This window comes from Hirundo rustica, chromosome 2, assembly GCF_015227805.2.
Source record: "Hirundo rustica isolate bHirRus1 chromosome 2, bHirRus1.pri.v3, whole genome shotgun sequence".
Lineage (NCBI taxonomy): Eukaryota > Metazoa > Chordata > Aves > Passeriformes > Hirundinidae > Hirundo > Hirundo rustica.
The window spans coordinates 31,539,394-31,551,529 of NC_053451.1; the positions used below are offsets into that span (position 1 = coordinate 31,539,394).

A 12,136-nucleotide genomic window follows, 5' to 3' on the forward strand; every position below is an offset into this window, starting at 1 on the left:
GACTCTAAAACCACCTGAATCTCAGAGAAAAAACCCGAGAGAGCCCAGCCTAACATTTTCGCCCCTCAGTGCAAACATCCCCAGCTAAAACAAATGTAAATAATGGCAAAAATGTGAGGCACCTGAAGCTCATTGCTGCATTTGTAAAGTCAGATCATATGCCACAGCATTTGTTACAGACTGATAAAATAGGTTTAATTCGTTTGCTAGATCCTGAGGCACAACTGAGAGTAGCAATTGCTGCCTTGGGTCAAGGAAATAAAAGGTGAGGAGACTGAAACAGTAGATTTGCAGCACCTCCCAAGGCGCTTCCCAAAAGAAGCAGAAATTTGCCTACCACAAGCAGCAGATTTTAAAAAAAGCCGCAGGAGCTGGTTATAGCTCAGCAAATAAATTAGGTCTGAGAGGAAGCAGTTTGACACAGTACCACTGTGCACAGTTCATACAGCCAAAATCTCTTCCTGGATCAACCTCATCAACCAGGAAGAGCAGCTGACTCATCCTATTCTCAGATTCCTGGCTGAACACTGACTGGGAGGATGCAGGTTGGGAAAACTCAAAATTATATGGCAGAGCACACTGACAAACACTCTAAACAGAAAAAAGATCTCAGGCCCATGGCCAGTTCTGCTTGGTGAGCAAAGATATAGCCAAAGCAGCTGAGTCAAGGAAGCAGAAAGAAAATGAAGCTGCATGCTGGACCACAACACAGGAGAGAAGGAAACACATGGAGGCAACAGCGCAGTGATCAAAGGAAGAGCTTTTATCTAAAATATATCTATTTCAGAAGTATTCTGCTGTCCTGGTGCTTACAAGCTACCAGATTTTAAGAACCAGTGGCAGTGTTCAGAAAGTCAAAAAACCCAGAAAAAGGGTGGGTTTGCTCTCAGAGGAAGGGACTGATTAGCAGTACATAATTACGCACCCCAAAGCAAGTAGGAGAGCAATTCTTGCCCCCTTCAAGAATTTCTTACCTCCAAGACAGCTAAGACAGTATCCAGCTGGTCTTCCCGCAGTGTGATATTGTTGGAAATTTTTCTCATTGTGTGTATTGACTGCAATCTGACCTCCTCGATTTCATCATTAAACATGTCAACCAAAAAATCCAGGCATTTCTCCGCAAAAGAAGGCGAGGACTGAGCCAACATACACAGGGCTTCAACCGCAGCGATTCGAACCTCTGTTACAAGAGGAGCAGGGAATTAATTGTAAATTAATTAAAGCTGTCTGCTTTAAAGGCATGTTCACCCAACAGAGAGGTTTTGTACTATTCAAGGGCTGGGCTAAGGAAATGCTGGGGGCAACAGAGCCTAAGCAGGGACCCACTGGGGACCTTTTCACAGGCAAATCTTCAAATCGAGTCTCACTTCTGATACAGCCCTTGCTGCTGCCATAAGCATCTGCAAAAGGGACCTGCAGGTGAAAAATAGGTCTCCAAGCCACCAATAAATACTCTGTATTGCACAGTGTGTTTTGCAAGCATAGCATTAACACTGGTATCTTAAGCAAACTAAATTAGCTAATTAAACCGTGGTTGTTTTATTCTTCCTGACGTTTTAATTGCTTGGAGCTTTCACTGCATTTTCAACTTGCTACGTAGCACTTTATGAATTGCTGAAGAGCTCCAGAGAATCAAAGTTTTGGCAGTTAACAGAATGGAAGTCTTCTGCTTTCTGACTTCAGATTCCTCAAAACAAAGGAAAAAGGTGCCACCTTAATATTAAAATTATTTGAATTAAAGTTAAAAAAGCATCAGAAAGCATCCTGAGTGTAGTTATGCTGTAAAACATTGCAGGAATTTGAAAAATACCCAAATATAACAAGGTTAGGCAGAGATGAGATTCTCTTCCCTATAATCATCTTCATTAGCTTCCCTTTATGTGCTAGGATCAGAAAAATGGTAATTAATATGATGTCCTGAAAACATTGTTTTAAACATATTTCTAGTTTTCACTCAAATTAGCTCATCTTGAAAACATTTACTTGAACTTGTGTGGAGCTTTTAGGCCTATTGTTCTTAAAAGAAGACATCTGACTCCTCAGGATTGATCAAATACAAAAATGCACAGACAGCAAGACCCCTGCTTGCTCAGTAATGAAGCTTTTGTCCGAGTCTCCATGGTCATTAAGACCCAGGTATTAAGAGAAGAGAAACATTTTGCTGATATCGCTCTCATAAGCAGACACACTAATTCAGATTTAAGCTACCACATGGAATTCAAGACATGAAGCAGCATTGCCAGTCAGGGAGAGCTCAGCGAGTATTTAAAAATGCTGCAGTGGAGCGAGAGATCTGTGTATATTTCATATCTGTTCATTTTACCCACATTTCTCAACAGCATCATCATGACATAAGACCTGTGGCACAAGAAGCTGGAGAACATGTTTCATCGGGCCAAGGGGCAGAACCAGTGAAACGTTTTTTATTGTTAGTCAGGGAAAAAAAAGTGCACTTTCAAGCTTCAGGGAGAACTTAGCTACTGGGAAAAAGTGCATTTATTTGCAGGACTTATCGAACAATAAACCCACTTTTACAACACAATCTACAACAATATTTTTGTTATGGTGATTTTGCATGTTTTAACCTTCATCCTTTCAAATTCAAAAATAACATTCAGAGCTTGGAATTGTCATGGTTTATGCAAATACCAGCCTCACACCATACCAGGGAAGGTTTAGATGGGATATTAGGGAAAACATTGGGGTTGTCAATCACTGGAACAGACTACACAGGGAAGTGGTGGAATCACCATCCTTGGAAGTGGTCAGAAAACATCTGGATGTGGCACTTAGGGACATGGTTTAGTAGTGGACTGGGTAGTGTTGGGTTAACATTTGGACTAAAAGCTGTTAGAGGTATCTTCCAACCTAAATGATTCTATGAACTTCCTTCCTGCTGACAAAACACCAATTTCAAACAGCAGCAACTAATTGCCAATTTCTGGCCACACACAACAGTTAAATTTAAGTCAATAACAACAAAAAACAATCCCAGTGGGTTTCTGCAGACCAGAAGCCAACCATTTATTACCGTATATGTTACTAAAACTTTACCTTTTATAGGAAGCTATTTGCTTTTGGCTACTCCTGAACATTTCTATCCAAAATTCTGCACAACACTACAGTACCTTTGAAACAACTGCCACATCAGAGATCACAATGGTGCTTATCAGCTAACACACATCTCCCCCCTTTAGCTAATCCCATGGCAAGTTAACACTTACCGTACATCTCATCCTCCAGGCCGTGAACAAAAGCCCCACAAGCTCCTGATTCAATCAGGTTCACAGCACCAGTATCGATCTCCTCTTTGGGAGCATCATCTCCCCACTTCCTGCCACTTGAAAACTCCCCAGAGCTGTAGAGCTCTTTGGCTCGCTCATGTGCGGTGCGCTTCCTCTGTCCAAAGAAGCATTTCAGTTACAACCATGTCAACTTCAAAGGATGATTGAACAAAATATTAAGCTGGATCTGAAAATAGATGTAGCTGGAGGCTTAGACATTGACACACGTGCCAGCTCTAAGAAAAGCAAACAGTATCTACTCTTCTATGGCTATTTCTAACTGCCAGTAACTCATTGTAGTTTTGATGCAGGGAAAGGATAATAACAAGTACGTTTTAAATAACACATTCTTAAACATCTGTTTAAAAAACAGCCAAACTGGGTCAGAACAGAGGCCCATCTAGTTAAGAAGCCAGTAAGTGATCTGCAAAAATGCTGTCTCTTTGCAGTTCAACTTGTTAACCTGCAATACTTTCATGCTATCAATAGTATCCAGAGTTCAGCAAGGTGTAAAATGGAATATTCATTCAGTGTGCTTGCGAGTCTGCCTCCTTTCCCTGCACACTCTAAATAAAGCTGAGCAGCACCTTCTTTAACAGCCTTTACAAAGCAGCACACAAAAACCAGCAGCTCTTCACCATTCTTTTGTAGACAGAAAAAAATTAACATAACCTTGAGCATGTTGCTTAAGGAAGGAATGTTACTGAAAAATTTTGCTCACAGGGCTGAGCAGCCTTTAGCTGCTCATGTTTCTTGAAATGTTGATGGTTTTTGATCAGATCTTGCAGGATGTTTCCAAGAGCTTGCTCCTAAAACTAGGATGCAGTCTTTCCATATACAATAAGCAAAGCTTTTAGCCACAAAAATATCAGAATACCACAAACATTTACTTCTCAGTTGTTGCAAAACCTGAATAGCCTAGAGCTGTTTCTTACATGCTTGGTTAATGAAATCTAAAACTAACAATTGCTCCATTGACTTCAATCTAAAACAAAACCTGTCAATTAACTCTCAGCAGCCTTCAGGCAAGGACAAGGTGAACAAGCACACTCAATATTAACATAACTCTTGTGTGATTTTAGTACCTACACATAGGAAAACCAACCCAAACATTTACATACCCTCAGATCTGACATGAGCTTCTTGTCAAGGGTCTGCTCCAAGAAATGGGAACTAACTTGTTGCATAGAACCCTAAAGAAAAGGAAAAAAAAAAAAAAAAAATCAAAGGGAAGAAACAGGATTATTCTAAACTGCACCATGTAATTTCCTGACTTATCCCAACATGGCATCCAATCTTATCCACTCATTCTAACAGCTTTATGCAATGCCTGACTACTGTACATCGGAGTCTAAAAGAGTGAACTCAAAGAGGCAGAACATCTTATTTTCCCACTGAGGTTAATATGGCTTTTCTTGAGTTCAGTTGGTTCACATGTCCTGTGGTAGAGAAATAGGGACAGGGAATTATGAGAAGGATTTGTTTTTTTCTTTAATGCTCAACCATCTCCTCTCAAGGAAACAATCACTGCACAGCTGAGCTGAAAAACTGTTTGGCTTCCTCAACCTCCCTCATTTCTTTCACCTCAGAATTTTGGGAGAATTTTACCTATACAGTTTTAAACATCCTCCCTTTTTTTTTTTTTTTTTTTTTTCTTTTCCAAATATATATGAAGAGTCAAGTAACTTAGGAGAAACTATTCTCTGCTAGACAAGAAAAGAACGCAACTTACCAGTAACTTCGCAGCTTGTACTCTTACAACCCAGGAACCATCACTAACCATATGGCAAATTTTTCCAAAGGCATCATCAACCAAGCGAATTTCTTCATTAGAAGAAGGAATCGGGACAATGCTGACATAAAGAAATCAGTTTGTTGATTGTATTCCATACTGGATGGCATGAAGAAGAAACAACTAATCTGAACTCCTATGAATGTGTAACGAATACCAGGAACCACAACTTCACTGCATCCGTGCATTCTCATCAGGCATCAGCCATTTGTACACACCAGTTTCCTAACAGCTCCTCCTCAGATCTACCATCACAAACCCCTCAGGATTAGGATGATTACTTGGCCAGTAACATGAGGACAGTGCATGCAGGACGTACCTTTCAGGGTAAAGCTGACTGAGGACCCAGATCAGCTGGACAGCAGCACTGCGCACTTGCTCGTAATCATCTGCCAACAGCTTGCAGGCCTGAAAGAACGTTCATAGTGCAACACACCTGAAACATCTCCACCTGAGCTGTCATTCACTTCCCACAATGTAATCAGCATCCTCACCACGAGACAGTTAGGACAGATTAAGAACCAAGATGAATCCAGTCTTCCCTGATACTCCCTAGTATTTCCAAGTTTGATCAGGTAGACTAGATCCAATCAAGTCAATCAGGCACATGTTATAAACTCCAGAACTGCCTGTACTATGCAAGAAGGATAAAATGTGAATCTGCAGTAGAACTGATTTAATACAGGCTGCAGCTACTGATGTAACAAATACAGGCTTCATGGGTACTCTCCAATGAACAATGGTTTGAGACTTCCAGACTACAACTGCCAGATGACACGAATGTCCTCATCATACCTTGCCCTTCCCATGATCACCTCCCCAACAAACAATACATAATAAAGCATATGTTTTAGTGCATTTAAGCACAACGGATGCAAAACACCCTTTTATTTCCACTGTCATAAGACAAAAAGGAATATCGGCAACCTAGGTGTAAAATTCCCCTCCTCTGCTCAGTGCCCTTCTCCTCACAAAACACACTGCCAGAAAATTCAAGAAGAAAGATATGCAAACAAGTACAAAACAATAACAAGGTTTTACCTGACTATAAATAGCTTGCTGTAACTTTAATCCTCTTTCATGAAGCTGTAGCTATGTAGGGGAAAAAAAAAAAAAAAGCAATGCAATAAAGTGTAAGTACAGGTTTAAGGGACATGGACTAAGTTTTCACCACTGTTTTTCTGTTTGAGTTGCATGCATTTCTTGATTGCTACTATAATTAAAAAAATTGCATTATCTTGATCAAAAGTATTTTAAATAATATTCTTGACTTCAATATAATTTTTTAGCTTTATAGTCATTCATACTTAGATTAGGGAAAAACTATTTATACAAGCACACTGCCTGTTCATTCTCCCAACCTTCAAAAAAATTTTTAGTGTTAGCCATATTCAACCACAATTAAAACAGATAATTAATTACTAGCATTCCTGAAACATGGATCCAAAAGTAGCACTGCCAGTGAGGTTTCATGCCATCTAAATCTTTCCATTACTGAACCACAGGGACAGCAAAGCATTCCTTTTTAGAAGGATGAGTAAGTACAATGTCCAGGAGAGGGAGATTTCAGAGATTCAGGTGCAATCTGATCTCCTCAAATGGATCTTCCTTCCTTCTTTGGAGTTTAAGAACATTAATTCAAAGATCCTTGTTGACCATAACATTAGATGGAACGCTGTTACAAACTTTAAGGGGCTTCTGTATCCCCTCACACACAGAGGCAATTCACACTAATCAATATTTTGAAATGTATGATCTTTGCTTACATTTCTGCAAAGCTAAAAGCTTCTGAAGGGTCCTCACACACAAAAAAAAACCCCAAACCAGTATATAGTATATCTCATGAACAGTCAAGAGAATGCTAATGAAAGTAATCATGAGGGAAAACATAAACGTTTGCTTTAAAACAAACGAACTTTTTTCTGGACTTATCATGCAGGTTTCCTACCATAAGCAGATACCTGCTGCATTTTGGAGCACTAGTGGTTTATTGTACTTCCAGTAACCAATAGTAAATCAAGAAATAAATTTGTCCCTAAAAGAAAGAGCTTACCACACTCAAAGGAATGACCAAGTTGAAAAGCTTCTTCAGCTATTGCTGAAACAGAAGTTATGAATCACTCAAATGCCCTCTGAGATCTCATGTTACTCTAATATTTCCAGACCTAGCTTATTTTTTTCAGGTAATTTTGATACACTAAACAGACTTTTACTAAGTTAATTAAAATAATCTCTAAACCAAACCTCTTTGGATTAGTTTACAGCCCTCTCTCAGCTTCCTCATACAACCCCAAGCCATTTCCTCCATGGTACCAGCTACACTTACCATGGCTTTTATAGCTGCAGTCCTAACTCGAGGGTCCTGATCACTAAAATGATCTCCTATTATCTTCTGGACATCTTTGGCCGCCTGGCTTTCAGCCTCTTTTGCAACACCTTTTTCCACTGGGCCAAGACAGCCAATCAGCTGAAGACACTTATTCCTTACACCATGAGAAGAATCTGTCAGATGCTGTGGAACAAGAGATGAGCAGATGTAACTGGATTCTTATCGTTTTTTTATGCCCTTTGAAACATTGTGTTATATTTCCTAGCAGTTATTAATGTTAGTATTGTAACAGTTTGTTGAGAAAAAACGAAAATAATTTAAATACTGAGTACCTTTCTTTTTTTCTTGTAGCAGTGACAAACGTTCCCTGGCCCAGGGAGGCCTCCTTACCTTGCAGGCAACCTCCACCAGCCTCATCCTGACAGATGGATTCTCTGGGAGTTTTGTGCCGATCACTAACAGGGTGTCCAACAGCTGAGCAAGGACTTGGTGAGACTCTGCAAAACAGAAGAGTGAAAGGCTATGCACTACTTTGCTGAACTCTTACCAGCTACAGACTGATCCACACTGGAAGGCCATCCTGAAACCTCCTCCTTTCAGGGCCTGAACTACCCCAGCTCCCTCAGCTATGCCTTGTACATCGCATACTCCAGTCCTCTAACACCTCAGGGGTTCTCCTGAACTCACCCAACCTTACCAGCACTAATCTGGCACTGAGGAAACCAAAACTGGATAAGGTATTCCAGACATGGCCTAACCAGTGCTGAGTAAAAGGGTTTAGTACCCTCCCTTGACCTGCTGGCTACACTCCTGTTGATACAGCTTGATGAGCTGGCCTCTTGCATGATATAAAAAAAACTCCCCTTCAAAGACATTTCCATTTTAAGCAGAACTGTCCTGTAGAAGAGAGACCTTCAGAAGCGACAGCTCTCAGATGGAGATGCAAAAGCAAATTTTGCACTCCTTTAGAACAAAGATATAAAGCAGACAGGTAAGAGGAACATTATTCTCCTCCTCAGAATGTGGTATTATATGTCATCATTCAAAAACCAGAAAATAAATACTCTAACCAGCAATTCCCAAATATACAACTGTGATGTAAGGTCTTGCCACTGTCCCAAATGCTTTGGCAGCATGATTCCACCTTGATCTCAAGTACCACATCAAAAGTGAGACTTACTCTCATTCTGAAGTGTGTTAATGGCATCATCCATAATGCAGTCTGGGGAAAATCCTGAAGTCTTTGACAACAACCCCAGCAAGGATGCAATCTTCAGTCTTACAGAGGCATCATTCTCCTGGAAGGAAACAACACCCCCAAAAAATCCCCAACACAGCAAGGTTAAAGACAAAAAGAGAACATTCTATATTACCTACAAACATCTGCTCATTTAAGAAACAGCAAATGCTGTCACAGGTGATAATTACATAAGTAAACCTCATCAATTAATATTCCTTTAAAATTTAATTCCGTAAGTTGATGCATTTTAAAGATTTATTTTGAGGCTTCTACAGCCTCATGCACACAAGACTTCTGGTCGTCACTGGACAGTCCTTCTTTCATTGTATTGCCAAGGATATCCAATGCAGAGCAGAAAGGCAGAAAGTCATCTGGATGTCATACCTGGATCTTACCAAGCATTTGTGCAACACTGAACACAGAGGTGCAGAAATATTACAATAACAAATAACCCATCTTTCAACAAGAAATTTTAGTTACAACTGTTATATCTTTCAAGTGTTTAGGAGAGACTTCAGTGCCACACACAGCCTCCAAGTGACAAATGTGACACTCAAGGGAGGAGTCCCTTTCTCAATTGAACTGAGAAGCATTTTTTATTTTAGGGTTGAAGTTATGTGTTTGAACAATGGATACTGTCATCAGGACTGTTCTACCAAAATATATAGGGATAAAGGAGCAGGAAGCTCTTAACTAAAACAATGACACTAAAACCAAATAAATCATCACATAACTTCCACTGCAGTTACAGCTTTCAGGGTCAGATTTCTGGATGATCAGGAAAAGTGCAAGTCTTATGGAGTACTAAGAAACAAGAAGTTTTTGTGAAAATTTTGTCTGTAAGTAAAATAATGTCAGCTATGGTAGTTTTGAAAGCAGTATTTTTAAAAGCTGGATTCTGTAACAGGCTGTGCTCTTGCCAGTGCATTCTTGTCTGCAGGTTCCTGAGTCTCTCTTCTACAAAACAAACTTCAGGCACAAATGATCTGTATTATTTGACCAAGAACTCTGTAATTCAGAGAACCAGAGAGTCATTTATGTTGGAAAAGACCTCTAAGATCACCAAGTCCAACACTTACACCAGCACTGACAAGTCTACCACTAAACAATGTCTCCAAGTGCCACATCCACGCATCTCTGAAATACCTTCAGGGATGGTGACTCCACCACTGCCCTGGGCAGCCTGTTTCACTGCTTGATAATCTTTCCAGTGTGGAAAATTTTCCAGATATCCAATCTAAACCTCCTTGGAGCAGCTTGAGGCCATTTCCTTGTTCTACTGCTTGCTAATTGGAGAAGAGACTGATCCCAGACTGTTTTTTTCATAGATTTGTTATTAGGAAGAAATTAATTACTGAGAGGATGGTGAGGTATTGGCCCAGAGAAGGTTGCCCAGGGAAGCTGCCTCATCCCTGGAAGTCTTCAAGGCTGGATGGAGCTTTGGGCAACCCAGTCTAGCAGAAGGTGGCCCTGCCCTAGCAGAGGAGTCATAAGTGGATGATTTTTAATGTCCCTTCCAGCCCAAACCATTCCACAATTCTGTGACTTTAAAAGTGCTGGGTTTTACCACATAAGCAATAGCTAAAAGGTTTCTCCACTGCTAGAGAAAATTAACAACAAGGTAAGGACACATCAGTCAGGAAAGAGTCAGATAAAGCTGAAACAGCCCTGGACAGCCAGGCTCCTTGGAAAACTTGACATGTCTTTTGTCTCTTGCCAAGTTAACCTCCACACAGGCCATGTGCAGAGATAACACTGCCACACCCTTGTCACAGGCTCCTGAAACCATCAGCACAGGGACCAAGTAACACAATCAGAAATCACCTGGGTCAAGGGCTACAGTTGTTCACTCTCAGCCCAGGCTATTGGCAACTGAGTGAGCAACACAGAAGCCTGTGAGCCCCTGTTCAACATCCCATAGCAAGCAAACAGGAGCAGAAGGAGCAAGCATGCTTGGCTCCTAGCTTCACCACCTTGTAATAATGCTCCAGCAGGATCCTGACAACCCCCTCCACGCTCTCCACTTCCACAGGCTTCCTGGCAAACTGCAGCAGGTACTGCAAGGCATCTGCAGGCGAGGTGGCTTTGCACAGGTCCACGTGGAGCGCTGCCGACTTGCTGGGCTTGGTGAGCCGCAGCTTCTTGGTGGACAGGTCCTCATGCTGCTGCTGTGGGCACAGGGAGTCAGCTCAGAAATACAGCACATCCAGACCCACTCCTTCCCACAATGAACATGGCGGGCCTAAAGAAGCTCCCGTGTCCCGCGGCAGTCACTAGCCTCTCGCCCATCTGTCTCAGGAAGAAACACAACCTCAGAGTGCCGAGGCTGTTACTGTCCTGCCCGGGTAGTCCCTATCCCCGCAAAACACAGCCTCTCCCCACCCCAGGCTGAGTCAAATCCTGCCGCTTCCAACACCAAACAGTTAATCCACGGCAACACGACTTATCCCACTCCCACCGGCCTGGAGCGGCCCAGAAACTCGCTGTAGCTCCTTCCCCAGTGCCGGGCTGGGAGATTCTGCGTCTTCCCCGCAGCAGTCCCAGCCCTACTCAGGTCGAAGAATCAACATAAGGGGTCTGGTTGGAAGGGATCACACTGGGTCATCTCGTCCCGCTCAAGCAGGGTCACCTCAGAGCACACTGCTCAGGACTGCGTCCCGACGCTTCTTGAGTATCTCTAGTGAGAGAGGCTCCACAACCTCTCTCCCTCTCCACCCTGAGGGGAACATCTTCCCTCAGACCTCTCCCCTCCGACAGCTCCAGCCTTCTTAAACTCGGGGCCGACCCGTCCCGCTCCTCTCCTACCCCTCAGGGGCCGCCTCGGCGGCCGAGCGACGCTCCCAGACTTGTGTGAGCTTCCCCACAGCTCCACCGCACCCGCCGGCACCTCCCGCCGCACGGCAGAGCTCGGAGACGTCCATCCTGGCTCGGGCGGGCCGTGTTACCTGGACCACCTTGGTGAACTCCTCATACACCCGTTTCTTCAGGTGCGCCGCCATGACGCCGCACAGCAACCCGGAAGAGGAACCATAGAGGTGCGGCGGGGAGGGGCCGGAGGCGCGGCCGCTCTTTCCGCCCGGAGGCCGCACTCGATGGTCCCGCGGCCTCCCGTTGCCATGGGGACGCGGGCCCAACATGGCGGCCGCGGCTCGGCGCGCCCCGCAGCCAGAGCCGGCCGCCCGCCCCGCCCCAGGGCGTCTGCCCCGCGCTGTTTGCCCCCAAAGTACGCCCAGGTTTCACCAGCAGACGATTTTAAGCCGGCTTTCCCACCTATTTCTACTGTTTTAGCAAAGAAACCGATGTTCATTGATTCTAAATGATGTAATTCTCTTAATTAATTAGTATTCCGTCCTCTGTTGGTTGTTAATTCTTGCTTCTCATGGTAATCAGTCCCTATTTCTCAATCTTTCTGTTATCTTTTTCCCAAGTAGGGAGTTTTGCAGCAAATACTGAAGAGTTCTGTTCGTCTCTTGTTATCTTCTGGTTTCTGC

The 12,136-nt window shown here is 42.9% G+C and overlaps 1 protein-coding gene across 3 annotated transcripts in view; it reads right to left on the reverse strand.

Moving 5' to 3' along the window:
* INTS4 (integrator complex subunit 4) overlaps positions 1 to 11,685 on the reverse strand; it is a 33,597-nt gene extending 21,912 nt beyond the window's left edge. For 2 of the 3 annotated variants that reach the window (XM_040055130.2, XM_058419289.1), the window contains exons 1-11: positions 11,591 to 11,685; positions 10,619 to 10,813; positions 8,586 to 8,703; positions 7,796 to 7,902; positions 7,403 to 7,588; positions 6,118 to 6,168; positions 5,396 to 5,484; positions 5,017 to 5,137; positions 4,406 to 4,477; positions 3,225 to 3,399; positions 975 to 1,180 (exon numbers count right to left, since the gene is read on the reverse strand). In XM_040055130.2, the coding sequence (XP_039911064.1) occupies positions 975 to 1,180; positions 3,225 to 3,399; positions 4,406 to 4,477; positions 5,017 to 5,137; positions 5,396 to 5,484; positions 6,118 to 6,168; positions 7,403 to 7,588; positions 7,796 to 7,902; positions 8,586 to 8,703; positions 10,619 to 10,813; positions 11,591 to 11,644 (1,374 nt within the window). In that variant the 5' untranslated portion in view covers positions 11,645 to 11,685. The remainder of the gene's footprint in view (positions 1 to 974; positions 1,181 to 3,224; positions 3,400 to 4,405; positions 4,478 to 5,016; positions 5,138 to 5,395; positions 5,485 to 6,117; positions 6,169 to 7,402; positions 7,589 to 7,795; positions 7,903 to 8,585; positions 8,704 to 10,618; positions 10,814 to 11,590) is intronic. The other variant, XM_040055131.2, reaches the window with a different exon arrangement.
* Between the last annotated feature and the right edge of the window lie 451 nt (positions 11,686 to 12,136).